Source organism: Panthera uncia (genome assembly GCF_023721935.1).
Source record: "Panthera uncia isolate 11264 chromosome E2 unlocalized genomic scaffold, Puncia_PCG_1.0 HiC_scaffold_20, whole genome shotgun sequence".
NCBI lineage: Eukaryota > Metazoa > Chordata > Mammalia > Carnivora > Felidae > Panthera > Panthera uncia.
The window spans coordinates 14,875,111-14,892,894 of NW_026057589.1; the positions used below are offsets into that span (position 1 = coordinate 14,875,111).

At 40.5% G+C, this 17,784-nt stretch overlaps 1 protein-coding gene across 1 annotated transcript in view; it reads left to right on the plus strand.

The window, feature by feature from the left end:
* CNTNAP4 (contactin associated protein family member 4) overlaps positions 1 to 15,197 on the plus strand; it is a 251,334-nt gene extending 236,137 nt beyond the window's left edge. The window contains exons 22-24 of the mRNA XM_049622706.1: positions 7,661 to 7,879; positions 8,203 to 8,274; positions 12,801 to 15,197. Coding sequence (XP_049478663.1) covers positions 7,661 to 7,879; positions 8,203 to 8,274; positions 12,801 to 12,994 — 485 coding nt within the window. The 3' untranslated portion in view covers positions 12,995 to 15,197. The remainder of the gene's footprint in view (positions 1 to 7,660; positions 7,880 to 8,202; positions 8,275 to 12,800) is intronic.
* Positions 15,198 to 17,784: the final 2,587 nt, after the last annotated feature.

Sequence of the window (17,784 nt, forward strand, 5' to 3'; positions counted from 1 at the left end):
CAGCTATCAGAGGAGTCTCCTGTTTCCCAAGAATGAGCCTGCCTTGGGAATCCCTGCTCTGATCAGCCACCGCTGGGAGCCAGCCACAGGAAGCATGGCCTTGGCCCAAGTATAAAAATGGGTTTCAGAGCCCAGCAGCAGGGGCCTTGGTCAGTTACCCTCCTCTAATTAGAGGTCTGCAAGACACATTCTCAAGGCCCCACACTTATCAGATATATTTTTCCTTTTTGGAAGCCCCTTTGGCTCACTGATTCGTTTAGCACATGCTCTGTGATCACGTGTTATATTCACGAAGAGTGCCATTCGGCAAGGTGGACATTACACCTGTCCTCACAGAGCTAATGGTTAGCGGACATAGACGTAACCGTCACAAAAAAGGTTCCTGTGTATCTGATTGAGTATAATGTATCCTATGTTGCCTTAGATAAAATAGTTCCAAATTACCCTCCAAATTAAAATGAGTTAAAATATTTCTATCACCTTATGATTTCTGAATATTTCTTCTAAGGGGGCAGAATATACACATTGATCAATTATGTATATTTTTTGGAGTTGTGATTTGTCTACCTTTTCAAGCCAAGAGTTAAGGAGATGACCATTCACTGCCATATTAGATGGAAACCCAGAAAGAAGGACATCTCTTCCCTCTTTCAACTTTCTCCGTTACGCATTTCTTAAATTTTGGAAGAACTATGGAGATAATTTTGGGTTGTCCTGTGAACCAAGGTTACCAGTAGATACTCAAAAAGAAGGTAAATTTTAGAAACAGTACCAAACGGTAGTATGACAGCACAGAAACCATCTCCAACTCCCTGTTACACTTAAAAGACTAAGGACTCAATAACTTTGACAATAATGCTCAGTAATAGTTGGGGGCTGTGGTGGGGAAGTCAAGGCTTTAGCCAAGCAGTTTAGTTCAGATCCTCCTGCTATCAACAGAGTACATTAAATCTGCTTTTCATGTTCATAATTCACTATAAAATTAAGCTCTGAATTCTGTATCTCAGTACTTTTATATGCTATAATAGTTTTATGATTTATTTTAGTAAAAGCTGGATGATTATTTTCACTTACTCTGAGTAGTAGCTTTTGCATATTAGAGGTCTAGATCAGTAGTGATTGTTCCTCTCTTCTGAGGATACAGAGCCAGGAGGTACCTCAGATTACTGCAGTGGAGATGAGGCCAGATGTAAATAATGTCTGTCATCAGCAAGGAAAGGACAGCCACTCAGTCTCTACCGAAGAGCTGTAACAACAATTTCCTGTGTGTCAGGAATCCTTTATGTAAAACGTGCTTCGGGGCCAAGAGGTGAGGAAAAATCAGATGACCTGAGTCCTGTCTGTGTAACTATATTGTGAGATGACACTTGAGATAGTCGTTATATCACAAGCAAGTTTTAAAAGAGAAGTACAGCTTAGAACAGGAGAAATCTTATTCTAAGTAAGTAAGTAAGAAATCTTAAAATTTTTTTTCTTCATCAGGTTGATTTTTGAGTATTTTAACAGTTGGAATGTCATAGACTATCTTCAGTGCATACCGTGGCTTTAACCTTCTGGAGGCTTTGTTTCCAGAGAGTTAGCAGTACCATTTTGAATTGGCCATACCTAGAAACTGGAAAACACCTTTCTCCTCGTCATAGTACGTGAGCATTGATCAAAGTGTCATGTCCCAAACCCAGAGAACACTCCTGTTGCTGAAACATGTTCTCTGATTTTAATTATGGAGCAAATGGAATGGTAGACATTGGGATTTTGTCAGAGGCTCATGTAGTCAAGAGGATGTCCTCCAGGTAGGAAGGATGAATGTGATCCTTTGACAACAAGATCACCCTCGTTGCTCTCATCTGGTAGTCAAACATAATGAAGCAGAGCTCTGCTTACACTTCAAAACAAAACAAAACAAAACAAAACCAAATGATAAAAGCGAAAGCCACAAATCCCAAATTATATATTCATCAGCTGCCAGATCTAGAAACCTTTGTACAGAGACAAAACCAGAATAATTTCTAAAATAAAAAAGAGAAGGCAGTTGTTTATTCCTTTCATTACTAGCCTGCTTTAAAATGTGACTGCACCAGGAATAAGTAAACAATAAAGCCATTATCAGGGACTTCCACTATAGTGTGAGTGACCTTATTAAAGAGCAAGAATTGAAGGAAGAGAAAGAGAGGGGGAGGTTGGCAGGAGAGTGGCTACACGAGTTTGGGGCACAAAGCAAACAGAGCAAACAGTTTCCGGCCCAGTGATGAGCTGTGGGAGTGCTCAGAGTAAGAGCAGTGAGATGTGGATTCCGTTAGTGTCGTCTGTTAAGTATAATAGAGGGTTCGAGATGGTTTCCATGTCATCATAGTACAATTTAATGTCATTACCTAAAAAATTACACTCCTTGCTTGATATCTGCTAGTGATGCTTGTTAATGATGATTGGAGTTAAAAATTTGTTCCTGCGGTCCATTTCCTTTGTAAAAATGAGCGCTGGAGGACAGAGAGGAAGCCGTTTTCTTTCTTTCTGGTCTTCCTTCTAAAAAGGCAGACAGTCTGATGTCATCTCTCTGTCAAGTATGTTGTTCACAGGTTGTAAGTACGGACGCCGAAGTGAATGATTCCTCAATCAGCTCCTTTAAGAGAACTATTAACTTGAACATTATCCAAAAAGAGATCTCTCCAAGATGTCATTAATCAAAGGAGATATGCAGGTGTAAAGTTGTTTTGCTAACTCATTGAGATTTCGTTGGGTCACGATTCCACACATGAAAAAAAAAATCCCAATTAAGACCATTACATGATCGTGAAATCGCATAAAACCTCTCACGGAAAAATGTGCTCACATCTTGAATGATATAATTTAACCTAGTGTAAAATGACTGCAGAGTCACTGTTCAAAGGCTGAGTGAAGTTTACAGCTACTATCCATTACTTTGTTATGTCAGACATGTTATGGCGCGGGAACCGTGACAGCAGAAATTCGTCGTCCATCGTGGTATGGGAAGAACCAGTCTGCCTCGAGACAGACTTGGTCCACAGCCCTCTGTAATTAATAGGCTGCGTTACCTTTGTTTTTATATCCAAAGCTCATTGCCAAATCAAGTTCTGAGTTCTGTTTATGGATTGTTTTTATGTTAGAAGAGTTTTCTAAAAGCCCGAAGATGTTTTTCACTCATTCTGTGCTGAGTGGTGGCTTCGGTATATTTAGAGGCAATGACCCATCGGGATCATTGATCTCTTCTGACGCTGCAGAGCCAGGAAGTGGCTCAGATTTCTGCAGTGGAGATTTAGGCCAGATGTAAATAAAGTGTGTGGTCAGAGGGAAGAGGGTGTCTAGTCCAGCTCTTAGAAGAGCTAGAGGAACACATGTCAGTCTCGATGCTATTCTATGGAAAACCTGCTTCAAAGCCAAAGAGGTATGTAAGATAGTTTAATCAGATTATTTAAGGACCCTGTGATTTTGTAAATGTCTTATGGCACTTAAGACAAGTTATGTCGAAAGCAAAAGAGAGGTACAGGTCACCCAGAGATCTCTAACTATAAATAGCTTCTGTATTAATCAGATTTTCAAGGTGATCTCTCAGTGCGGTAGGTTTGGTTGGCAAATAAATACCTTTTATGAAAAACTGCTTCTGCATCCATGTGGTATATTTGCCGTCTGCTCCGCCATTTTGCTTTCCCATGAACTCTTGTCTAGGATCCTGGCCGTAATGGTATATAACGGTAAAAATGCCAGGCTCCTCCTCTGATTTATTGCACCATGTTCCGGCAAGGCTTTTAATCTGATCTTCATAGATTAAAGATACTGAGATCCTTTTTAAATAAGGTCCCTCTTCATAGGTATGGCCAAACCACTTGGTTTTGTTTTCTGAGGTTTTCTGTTTGTTTGTTAAGGAGAGCCACAAGAAATTCCATGAAGCACTCTTTGCAATTATTCTTCCATTTACGTCACACCTTTTCCAGAAACAGTCCTCTTGCTACGTATGGAAAGGCACTTTGTACACATTTTAATTCCTCAGTACCCTCTTTTTCTTGTAGACCTTTTGTTAAAAGGTTTCTTCTCTAACAAAGCAGGAGTCATTCCGTTTGTTGGAAAGTACAATTGAGGCTGATTTTTTAATAGGCAAGGTCACCCAAACATCTGAGTCAGTAAGGATGTTTACGACCAGAAACATCCAAAACATGATTGTCTTCTCAGGGTTTGTGTAAAGCAGGCGACAGTGGTGTCGGCATCTCAGGAGTCAGGTAACGGGAAAGATAGAGATTTTTGCTCGTTGGCTTTGTTAGTGCAGTTGTCGATGTCTAGCAAAGATATCTAATGCTATGTATTTCTAAGGCCAGCTTTGCTTATGAACAACATATTATAACTGTTAATTTTGCCTGGTCTCAGTTCTGGGGGGTAGGGGGTGGCTGCAAAGCCCCTGTGCTCTGCCTTCACTCCTAATTCCCACCCATTGACTCTCCTGCAAATAGGAGTTGCTGGTCCAGCCCAGCAGGCAGGGGGGAGCATTAGAGGTTGTCAGTGAAGAGAGCCTTGGGTGACCCCGTGCGCCCTGGTTGGAAGAGTCTGGACCAGCCTGCGAGAGTCTCTGGGGAACCCCCTGAATTGTGTAGATCCCTCCTCTCCACTTGGAAATGCTTGGCTTACAGAGATCTCTGGGACCCCCGTGGGGAACGGTCAGCATTGAAAACGTCACTGTGCCCAATCCCCCCCTTTGCCAAAGAGGGAGTGACCTGAAACTGGAGGAGTTCCTGAGTCCTGCTGACGATGACCTGAGGTTTGAGTCCTCTCTGGCTGGAGGTTAGGGGTGCCTGGCCCGTACCCTCCCTGACGTGGGGCAGCTACATTGTCTACCTTCTCTAGATGTCAGCCGCCTAAGGAAACCAGTAACTGACAATCACCTGGCGGAGGAGAAAAACAGCTCTATTCTTAAGACTCACAACAATGAAACGGGAGAAGAAACAAAGCCACCGAATCACTCCCTATCACAATGGGCATATTCAGGGAGACGGACACCATCTGATGAGACTTAGTAAGAGCCCTTGCTTCCAACAAAGCAAAAAAAGACCTTGAGGAACTAAAAAGGTGTGACTGTGCCAGACTCAAAGTCCGTAGGAAAGAGTGATGTTTGTTGAAACGTGAACTCATCACCTAGAAGATCAAGTGATGAAGGCTTCGACTCACACAATATTAGGTCCCAAAGGATAGAAATCAGGCTGGAAAAGTAAAACAGCTTAGAGAAAATGCAGAGAAGATGTGTTGTGAATAATCAGCAGACCAATAGGACAAAGAAGAGGAAGGAGAAGCAGGTTACGACACTTGGCAGGCTAACGAAAAACCTTGTGTCTCCAGATGAGAAGGGCCCACCATATTCTATGCAAAATTCCTAACACACAGGGAATCTTGCAAAATTTAAGAAAGAAGTGATGGAGCCAGAAGATGCTGGAATAATATCTCCAGACCACTAAGGGAACAGGGCTCTGAAGAATCAACCTTAAAATAGACGCGCAAAAATCACCTAATCCATCAAGATAAATTTCTGTTCAGACGCACTCCATCACATTTGCTAATTGATTTATTCAGAGCATTACCACTCTTCAAAATTTTCATTAGTTCCTGTTTCTATGTTTATTTTCTCTCTCTGCTGCTAGAATGTAACATGCTTGATATGCGCGGAATTTATTTCCTGTATCTGTAGCTCTTAAAACAAAAATTAATTGATTAACTGCCCACTTTACGTTTTAAGAGTTTAAAGTCTTTTATACCGTAACTTGTAATTTGAAAAATGTTTTTACTTAAAGGTGTAGTTTTTAAGATTCATCTCAGATCAGATTTGTACCAGAGAAGTGAATCTCATCTATTTACATTTTTCGGGGAGGGGGGAGTGTTCAAAAGATAAGATTTTTCAAAAGCCTATCGGAATTGTAATCAAGATTTTAACACTGTAGAATAAATGTGAAAAGCACTGTCCTGATTATGTTGTTTTTAATGTATATTTCCTGTTCCTTTCTTATTAAAGTAAAAAACCTCCAAAGCAAGAATGATGCCTTTCTAAACATAAATATGCTTGAATGTATATCCATTCAAATGAGTGAATGCTGTGTGTTGGAACTAAGTTAGTTCTTGGTTTCCACACATGCACGACACGGCTTCTGTGGAACAACATAATGCCGGGGAGTTGAGGGTCTCCCGTAGGTTCAAGGAGCCAGTCTGGGTGCAGTGAGGCAGGATGGCCTGGTAGTAAGAACATGACTTTCGGAGGTAGAGCCCCTGAGCCTGATTGCCATACATCCAGTGTAATCAGGTCAGGCTCTTTCAGAGCTGACGCGCCAAGAGTCACTTCAAGAATAGTTGCTCTCCAGCCAAACAAACTAATAACAAAATAAATCAGCAGCCCTGCAGAAGATATGAACAGAGTGAAGAAAACAATGTGCCAATCAGAAAGTGGTTCATAAATAGAAGAGTCTTGTGATTTGGAGCCCAACAGGCCTGACTCCCGAGCAGAATGCCAATGGCTGTGTGGCCTCAGGCCATCACTGCGGTTCTGAACCCACGCGTCTCGCCTGTGTGACTGACTGGGATAAGATACTGGCGACTACTGGAAGCTGTCAACACAGACGTGCAAATCCCTTAGAATGGTGCCATTGTAAGCACCCAATAAATACTAAATATCTTTTTTTTTTTAAGAGAAGAGTGTCAAATTGTGTCTGTGTCCTTGTATATGCAGTGCAGGAGACATTAGTCCTCCTTTTTTATGGTCATATTGGGTGGGGAGGTGCTATATGGTCTGGTCACATTTGAACTTTAAAACTATAGTTACTTACCCTGGTTTAGATTTCAGGCTCGCCACACACAAAATGTAAATATATTCTTCACTCTAAAATCATAAATTAGTATTCCGCCATTCAAGCCAATCTCTGTTCCATCATAGTCCCAGAGAAACTCAACTCTGGTTAATGTCGGGGAGGGGTTTTCTGTCTAGAGGGGCCACACATGTTTCTGCCCAAGTGACAGCAGCCCCGAAACAGGGAGTGAGGTGTGGACGCTTTCACTGCTGTGCATGAGGAATTAGGGCGACTCTAGACACTTTGGGGTGTAGCCTTCCCACCTGATAACGTCTTCCCCCTGCGTGTTTGGATGGGGCCAGAGAATACCAGACGGCTTTCAGCCAGACCGAGCTGTCTGCTTGGGCAGTTAACAGGAGAACTCTAGAAGCTCCATTTTCCCTCTAGCTCCTGTGATGGTCGTGACTTACGTCTCAAAGGCTGAGCTGAATTCATTTCCAAATCGGGAAGCACTTTAATCTCTTGAACATTGACTGCAAGCCCTATCACAAATCACGTTAATCATCTATTTTTAAATGTAACATCTCACGAACCCTCATCAGTTCAAAACCTGGCTCATCCGTCCGGAGGCTTCAATCATTTCCAGATCACCATATCATATTAAATTAGCCATACTTAAAAACTTGCTTTCATTAACCTCAGGAGGCTCACCGGTAGTCACGGAGAGACTTAACGGACCTGACTCTTTTAATAAAGACCCAAGAAAGGGGAGTTTAGTCCACTGCATGTCTATTGTTACTGTATTATCAGACTCAGAACATTCTATCTCTAGCCTTCCCTGTTTGCTCTTGCACGATTATTAATATTTTGGTGTTTCTTTGGATTTCCAGAGTACAGTGACATAGACCAGGAGACAGCCCTGGCCGGTGCACAGGGCTTCCTGGGCTGTCTGTCCGCGGTGCAGCTCAGCCACGTGGCCCCTCTGAAGGCCGCGCTGCAGCCTAGCCACCCGGCCCCTGTCACCATCTCAGGACATGTGACAGAGTCCAGCTGTGTGTCCCAGGCTGGCACTGATGCCACATCAAGGGAGAGGACACACTCGTTTGCAGGTAGGGGAATGGCTCCTCCTTTGCAGTAACAAACACACTTGTCCCCTGGGTGTTGAATCTTCTGATGCCACTGTTGCAATGCGTTCTCAAGGTGGCCTCCCCAGATTGGTTTTGTTTAACTTCCAATCCATTTCTCTTCTAGATCCTCAGTGCCTTATCCATGTGAGCCACTGCAGTTGATGCTGCTGAGGTTAAAAAAAAAAAAAAATCACAGAGATCCCACACTGATTAAATGTTTTAAGATTTTTTTCCCCCAAAATTTCTTCTTTTTACTTGGCTCTATCCCTCCCTCCCACTTTTTTTTTTTTATCCTTTTACTGCAGATCATTCTGGAACAAGAGATGACAGAGAACCCCTAGCTAATGCAATCAGAAGTGACTCTGCAGTAATTGGAGGTAACAGAAGGCGTGAATGAACTCTTCTTTGGTACTTCTCATCTCTAGGAGTGGGGAATAGTTAGCACTAGAGAAACGGTGGGGAATCCACACATATCCCCACTGCGGGACACTGGATCCTGAGGTCAATGGCGGGGGTGGTTTATTATTTATACTGGGTTGTCTTTTAGAGTCTTCTTGAATTCATGAATTCCTTGAAGATTTTCAGTATACATAATTGATCATTTCCCTGAAGTGCCACACTCATACAGTTGCTACTCTGTGTAAAACTGAACATCATTTAACTTGAAAATGGCCTTCTACAATCCCTAAGGAATTCTGAATATATCTGGGGAGGTACTATTTCTGTTGGCTTCATGGATTTTGTCGTATTGTTTCCACAAGAGTTTATGTAAAAAGTAGGAAAAACCTGAGATTAACACTGGGAACATACATTTTATGTTGTGTTAATACTCAATGAAATGGGTATTTCCGTGGTTTAGATGCTCACATCAGTGAATATAACACTTTTAGTTGCATTTTTTTAATCAAATATTAGGCCAATGGAAGGAAAGTGGTTTGTAGTTATTTTAAATTGCAGAATTAACACAAAAAATTTTAAAGTATACCTTCCTGGCAATGAAACAGCATGTTCTCTGAGGCACAATTTATTCAGAGCCTACCCCCAAAATATACCTTTTTCTTCCTGATGAATGATCTTTAGAAAGTAATTAATCAGATAATGGAAATGCTAAGCGACTCACCTTTTCTTCACACTTTGCATATGAGATGAACATAAAAAATAAACAGTTATTACATTGCCAGATAATGTGATTTCACTTTAACTTGGGCAGTTTATGTGGGCTTTATGTCTGGTCCATTTTTGTTCTATTTTTTTACATCTTTATTCATTCAGACATCAACTTCCTTGAAGTCGTTAGGATTTTACTTAAACAGAGAATAGTACTAGTCATATCTTTGTGAGGATGTTAACATCCTCATTGCCATTTCAGTTGCTTTTCTTTTTATCAGATTAATGGTGTATAAATTAAAGATACATAAGATAGAATTCCCATTTAGTCATATGATAAGCAAAAAACAAACAACAGTAAATCCCTCCGAAAGGAGTAGTTAATAACTGAGTGTCTAAAAGAAAATACATTAATATATTATTAAAAATACATTATGTGGTAAAAACTCATTTGAAGCTATAGCAATTAACGTGCTTAACATTTTCACATTTTTATTTTTTTAATGTTTTTATTTATTTTTGAGAGAGAGACAGAATACTAGTGAGGGAGGGGCAGAGAGAGAGGGAGACACAGAATCCAAAGCAGGCTCCAGGCTCCGAGCTGTCAGCACAGAGCCCGACGCGGGGCTCAAACTCACAAACCGCGAGATCATGCCTTGAGCCGAAGTCGGACGCTCAACCGAGTGAGCCGCCCAGGCGCCCCAATGTGCTTAACATTTTAAATGACGATTCCTTGTCAAAGAAATTGTCTCAGTCTCCCAATGGTGCTTTTTCCATACATTTAACTGGTATAGATATAGGGAGACACAGATTCACAGATATACATAGAGAATGACTGGACAGTCAAGCCAGTATTAGAGCACAATATTGAATCTTTAGAATATTGTTGCTTTGGGCAAAGATCATTGGTAATATTTACAGAATATAGGAGGGGTATATTGATAAGTCATTCTCTGTTCCTGTGGAATGGAAACATGTTATAGGTCATCTCTGAAATCTGTCTTGGCTCAAATACGTACAGCAGAGAAAGACAGTGTGGAAGGTGTGTGCAGCTTGGGAACTGAGGGCCTGGGAACACGTGGTGTCTGCTTCTGCTCATTGCTCAGACAAAGCTTCAGAAGCAGAGCAGTTGATCATGGCCGTTGAAGCTCAGAAGGCCTTGTCTTGGGACCACATGCAATTTATCTGCTAAATCACAGAATATCATCCTCCAGGGTGTTTCTCCATCTGGTAGCATCGCGGTATAATTCTTCGCCCGTTGTCTCGTTACTCGTAAATTGCGCCCACTGTGTAACAATAATTAATCCATTTAAAATTTCTCCAAATTGGCTAATCGCCCTATGTTCTACATTTTAGATCATCTTTTTCTTCACTTACAAACACTGAATAATGTAAGATGGGAAAATTGTTCAGTAAGACTTTTTTAACCGTGACCCAGATATTACAGAGGGTTTCTGGCCAGGCTACACAGATATGGATGGTGAGAATTAGACAAAGAGAAAGCTACCTAATTTCCTCATAAAAACATTCACACAGAGCTTCAGATGGCAATGTCACAGAGCACAGTGGTTTGCCGTATTTTATTTAGTGTATTTTTTTTTTTTTTTGGTATAGCAGGTTAAATCAAGGTTTTTGTTGGATGTGACAAATCCTGACATGACACCTTCCCCAAATTAAAGGAGATAAATCACATATATGAAACAAACTAGTTCCAGAGTCCCCCCGTGATTATGACCATCTGGGTGTCCTGTCTGGGCCACTGTAATATTGATATTTATTTTATAATTGCTGTAGCCTGGTCTCTACTATACCTCATCAGTTTTTCATATTGAAATAATTCAGAATATCTCTCTTGAAACAAGAGGCCTAAATTAAGAGGCCAGACAATAGAAATATTTATAGCGACTCAACTGATGAGAGGCAAAATATATAACAACAAATGATATTCTGATTAAAATTATTATTTATTAATATGACTAATAATAATAAAAATAACTGTATCCTTTAGTAAATTCTTCAGATTTCAAGTGCAGAATTTGGTTGTCACATTTATGTTAGACTTATATGAGCAAGGAATTACTGTCCTTCTCAGGTAAGCCCGACCCAACCTAACATTGGCTTAGCCATTGGCAATATTATATAATTTGCTGTAGTGAATTTAATTGCCCATTAAATCATGTGCTCAGGAGTCCACTGTGATTGGTGAGAACCTTCAATGTGTTGGCTTGGTCGGTTTCCATTAGAGTTCTATGCCCCCGACTTAAACTGGAATGAAGAATTCCTAGCTTTACAATATGACACTTGATCCACATTGCTGTTTTCATTGTGCCTATTTTTGTCTGAAAACAACTTCATCGGTTAATACCTCCACCATTTTCATCAGAAAAGTCAAAGTGTTAGGAAACTCTCAAACTCATGGTGACAGGCAATAGTTTTCCACATTCTCTTTCTCATCTGAAAGCTTGACTTTTATCACTGGCGACATATATTGTCAGTTGTTTTTCTTCAAGTGACAGACTCACTTCACACGTTTTAGAGAAAATATCTGCCAAATATCCAAGTCAAAACAACCATAGTTTGTCAGTCATTCTTTCAAATAAAAATGGTGTTCCATGAAGTGAAAAGTAAGTAGTTGAGCTCACAAGTCAGCTGTTCACACAGGCGCTCTTCCTGGAGACAGCCGTCATACTTGGAGATCCATCCAAAGTACTTTCTACCTCATTGCCCAAAATGTTAAAAAGGCTTATAGCCAAAAGGTCAGTATTTCATAAAATAAGTAATTTTTAGGGCTTCATTAAGGACACTCTTAAAATGAATCTGGCTTGCTTTTTTTTTTTTCTTTTTTGTGGGATTGCCTGGCAATCTAACGCCTTCTGCCTTATGAATTCCACGACCGCTTTTACGGTTCGGTAGCCTTGCCTTAATTCATGCGAAGGTACCAGGAATTTTACCTAACCCTGTTTTACATTAATAGTGGATATGTCAACACAATGAGAGAGGCATCTTGGAATTATTATGAAAATAGCTTTGACCCTGTGGATCTCCTCAAAGTGTCCTGAGGACCAACAGGGATTCACAGAACACGCTTTGAAGAACTACTAGCCCGATGTAACGCCAAGGTCGATAACCATATGTTGGCATAGCTAAGAATTGTGGTATTTAAATATTTTATTAACAACCAGATGTTTCAAAACATCAATATTTCTCCTACAGAAATAATCGAAATAATCTATGTTATCTGTGTCAATATATTTCACTAGTCAGGATTATTCATATACATATATCCTGTTCCTCCTATTCAGCAGTATGACAGACTATTGAGAATCAACTGAATTACAGTGTTTAAATATTGAAGTACAAAAACACATTTAATTATTTTATAACATTACTACTATCTGTAAATTTAAAATAATAACAATTTGTGTATTAATATGCAGTGACCAACCACATGGTCTTAGAGACATGTCAGTAACATCTTGCGTTATATGTAAATGCACTAAAAATTTGAAAAATAAGTGGAAATGCACTAAATAAATCCAATATCATATGCATGCAGAATAAATGGAGGTGAACCCCCAGGGCTGATAGAGGAACTCAGAGATAGACAGACTCGGGTATATTATGACACCGCCCGATCCAGAAATACCTGAGGTTTTGATATTTTTAATTCATATCTACTAGATGCTTGATGTATGTAGAAAATGATTTTATCATGACTTATTAAGCAACAAAGTCAGCAGGGCTTCCGTTTGGACAAAAGTTCTGACTTTGCGTTGTTTTTCTCTTCCCTCCCCAGGTCTGATAGCGGTTGTGATCTTTATCTTGCTGTGCATTGCTGCCATTGCTGTTCGCATTTATCAGCAGAAAAGGTTATACAAAAGAAATGAGGCAAAAAGGTCAGAGAATGTAGACAGTGCCGAGGCTGTTTTGAAAAGTGAGCTTAATATACAAAGTGCAGTCAATGAAAATCAGAAAGAGTACTTCTTCTGATTGGCAGCTGTGTTTTAACTTACAATCCCGACAGTCTGTTTTAATAGCCGGGGGCTCTCAACGGACAAGAACATGTTCTTCCACTGAATGTACACGCAATTGATTTGCAGCACTGCCGTCTTGCCATATCCAGACTCGAGATGGCTCCAGGAGGTCTCATCCAGTGATGTATTTCCCATAGCAGTCGTTCTACAGAACAAGGGATGAGATACCGCTCTTAATTTCCGACCGTTCTGATAGGATCTAAAACGGAAGTTTAACTCGCTTGATGACTACGGTTTTTAAACGTGAAGACCGTATCCCTGGTCTCTCAACCGTGTGGTACGTAAGTTTTGTTAGAGGTAAAAATCAAAATTGGACAATACGGACCTTGCTTTACTGGAGAACATGCTCGTGTTTGCTTTAGTGTCCCTATGGTGTTATTAATAGACCTGGAAATGCTTCTGAGATCCTGTTTGGCTGGTGTTTGCATCTTCAGTGGCCAAAAGTATATAAAACCCCTTTGCCTTTCTCTGTGTTACTTTCAATACAGCTTATCAATAGTCTTGAAAGATGTTGTGTTGTCATTGGTTTGTTTTGATTGTTCTTTTTCTATTTGACTTCTCTTAATGATTTGGAATACCTTAGGTTTTGAGTGTCAGACTTCAGCTCTGAATGTAAAATTCATAGGCAACCAGACTCGGAAAGTGCTTTGGTTGTCAGCGTGCGATGTCTTGCCTTTTAAAATTTTCATAATCTGCTATCATTGTTCAGTAGTGGCGGGAGGTAAGACCCTGGATAATGCCGATTTCCCAAAGAATGTGAAATGTTTGCAACTCTTCAACTTGTCAACATAAAAACCACAACTCTTAACAATGCACAAATTTTATTTACAGCTGTAATATCTCATATGAAACACACCTCTGAGAATATTTTCCCCAAACCTTATGCCAGTTTTCTTTATAGGTTTGTTCTTCTGTTTTTCTAAAGTTTATCACCAAATTTTCTTTGATCTCCCTTGACTGTATTCCATGGGGAATGTTTCTTATGTATTAGAAAAAAAAAAAAAGACAGCTGGAAGTGGAGGGCTCCATTCCCCATCCTAAAACATATACTCCTTCAGGCATACATTTTTCTGTGCCCTGACCTCCGGGACAGATTTTGTAAAATATAAGCTGCAGCCACGCCCCCCTCCCCTACTTTCTCCAAAAGCAGTTGAGTGGTTACAGAGTGCTCACTCTATGGGGTGATGGCGTATTGCATGATTTATGCTTCGTCTGCCATTCTGTCATCTCTCATTTACGGCGACGGGGTAATTTCTCGAAAAGTACCAACAATCAATACAACCTGCTAACTAGTGCATTCTGATTAGGGTCTATATACATACCAAGAGATCATAGAATTATCAGTGACCTTATGAAACTTGTTGCAATAATTGGTTTTGAGGCAAAGCAAACAAGGTGCATGCATGTAGTTCTCTTTAAATTTCATAAGCCAGTTATATAATAAAGGCACTTTGCTGTTTATGATCACGCTGCCCGGGTGCCTGGCAAGGAACAGTTGGATCCCTTAGTTCGTCCACACCAGAACAATTTGCGAATACATAAATTAATCATCTTATTTTCCTTCTCAACCTCCTTACAAAAGCTGCCTGTCTTTTCCATAGCTCTGTATCCATTTTGCTGTTTCTGTAAATGCCTGACTAAATCTTAGGATATGAATTAACATAGTAGTTTATGAAGGACCGATGTTGATGAGTGGCATACTTTCTTCTTTTTAATTGAAAGACTTGAAGAATCGAACACAGAAGTGCTAGTTTTTATTTGATGCAAAGCTGAATGCAAGCATCCTAACGGCCCTGAATCTGTTAGAAGTGTTCATGTGATTTAGTAGCCGCATTAACCTGGTTGGGAGTGTAGACAGGTTTATAGATGGTGAAGCCTCGTGGTACTGTGTGGTCCGCACCACTAGAAGCTGCAACGTGATGGCCTCACAACGCATTGATTCGTCATTTGTCATGATTTTCAGTTCCGGGTTTGTAATCTATTCTTTCTTTTTTCTTAATAAAATGCATTTTTGAAGTTAAAATGCAGGATATATTTTAAGAGACGTTGTATAAAGGTTTAAACTGAGGGAATGACACTGGATTTTCATTTTCTTAAAACAGTAAAAAGACGTGTAGATGTCAACCTCCTTTACTGGCGGTCTGTGTTTTTTAAGCCTTTCGGTACATCCCGTGATTATTATGAATTATTAACAAAAACTGCATTTATCATGTATTTTCCTTTGAAATGGACACAAAAATGGCAGGAGAAAACAGAAAAAGGTTTACTGATTATGACAGGTGAGGGCAGTTGAACGACATTTAAAGTTTTGCCGGAGGCGAGCCTTTGTCAGCAACTGTTTGTTGAAACATTCTGTGTGTTTGAACGGGGCTCGATCCTTTTACTTCCAGAGAGCTTGGCCAGTGAGGCTACACTGACAGACCAGATTATGTCGAAGGATACTGTGCACCCTTCTATAATATAAAAGTTTTTAAAAAGTCCCTTATCTGTGATTTCACAGGAACACAATATATAATTAACATTCTCTTTTTAAGAAGACGAACTTTCTAAATCTCATTAAATTCCAATGTGCTAATATGCAAATAGAGTGGAGTTAATGTGGCATTGAATACTCGCCTCTATGAAATAGGGGTCATCTGTGGGAAATGACATCTTAATTTTGTGGAAGCCGTGCCACTTAAATGGCCCTTGACCACTCTAGCAAATAGCTTCGTTTTTAAAAAATTCCGTTCCCAAGGGGGCTCCTGGGTGGCTCAGTTGGTTAAGCGTCCCACTCCTCATTTTGGCCCAGGTCGTGATCTCATGGTTCCTCTGCTGACAGCACAGAACCTGCTTGGGATTCTCTCTCTCCCTCTCTGTCTCTCTCTCTCTCTCTGTGCCCCCCACCCCTTGTGCTTGATTTCTCTCTCTCTCAAAATAAATATTAAAAAAAAAATCCTTTCTCAAGTGTCACTCTTTGAAACACATTTAATAAATTCTTTAGATGGCAAGGTAAACACCTGACGACCAAACAGAAGCCAGTTATTTAATATTGTTTATGTTGGGGCGCCTAGGTGGCTCAGTCAGTTAAGCATCCAACTTTGGCTCAAGTCATGATCTCACGATTCATGGGTTCGATCCCTGTGTTGGGCTCTGTGCTGACAGCTCAGAGCCCGGAGCCTGCTTTGGATTCTCTCTCTGTCTCTCTGCCCCTCCCCAGCTCATGCTTGCTCTCTCTTTCTCTCTCTCTCTCTCTCAAAAATAAACATTGAAAAAAAATTTTTTTAATTAAAAAAAATTGTTAATGTTAAAAAATAAAACTGCCAGTTATTCTACCAGCAAAAGTGGGTTTATTCGGGAACAGCAGGGATGCAATTCCGGATAAGCAAGCTATGGCAAAATGATAGGCAAGTTGCCTGGACAAAGAAGAGGAATGCTGTTTGTAGAGGAAAGGGGGCAGGGAGGTTGGAAAGCCTGTTACCAACAAGTCCATTGGAATAAACTGGGAGTTCCAAGTGTAGGGGCTTCTCATTGGCTGAGCTGTGACTGTCTGTCATTGGCTGTGTTGCAGGAGGTGTGTAGGGGGAGGTGGGGTCAGGGAAGAGGAAATCCTTTTTTCCTCCTTCCTCCTATTCCTCCTGCTGGGAATAGTGAAGTAGTTTCCCACGCAAGGTGGTCTTTTCCTCTTGGGTCTGTAATTGAGGAGGGGTAGGGCATGAGCGTGCCCTGCGGGCCTCCTGCCTCCATTCTAAATGAGGTTCCCTTTTATAAATTTTCACAAAATCCACTTTAATTAATTGGTACTATCTTTCATGTATAATGGAATCTGGGAATGGGGTCCATCAGGCAACCGGAGAGCACAGATGTGTTACTGTATGATACATATTAGTGTGAACAGCTGAGTTTTACAGATGAAATGTCCAGGACACAGGTATATGAGGTGGTGTCCCCAAAAGGACACTCCAGCAATGTGGAAGTGATGAAACCGTGATGGGAATTTCCTTTTGTTCCCACGTGTTTCTGATCTTAGTACTTCCAAGACCTGGAGTTTTGGCAATTATTTAGTGGCATGGAAAAATTGAAGGATCTTGGTGTCCTCTTTGTCCAGAATGACCTATACTTCTAGATCTCTCCCATATCCTTTAAAAAGAACATAGATCTTTATCTGGTAGGTCATTGCCATTGATAGATTTGGTTTTCTTTAAAAAATATTTAGTAAGCTTATGGCCCTCGACACCAGGAGAGACGATTATAACTGGAGCACTTTGTATCGTCATGAAATACACCATACGAGCTCAACCCGATGGATCAAGGCATCAAATATCTTCGTTATAACAGAAGAAAAGATGAAATAGATCCAATTTACGTCAACAACGTTCAGTCGATTGATTGGCTTTCTGGTCCTTGTGTTGACTATGAGATGGATCTACTAGATATGTTCAGGATGTCCTGGTGGTCCTTTATTTTTCCCAAGTTTGAGTGATTGGAGAGTGGTAACGGAAGAAAAAGAACAGAAGGAACAGAAGCCGACTGTCTATGTGTTGGGGACATGTGTGAGTGAGCGTATGCATGTGTACAAGAAGGAATACCAAATGAGGACAAAGCAAATATGAACTGTGAAACAGTCTGCATATAATTTAGCTAAGAGAGCTGGACTTTTGGTGTGGCAAGAGCTTCCCTGGGGACTGGTTTTGAAGATTTGCAAATGAAAATAAATGGGATGGAAAACAGTCTGACCCAGATTATAATGGCTTCTCCAGTGCAATA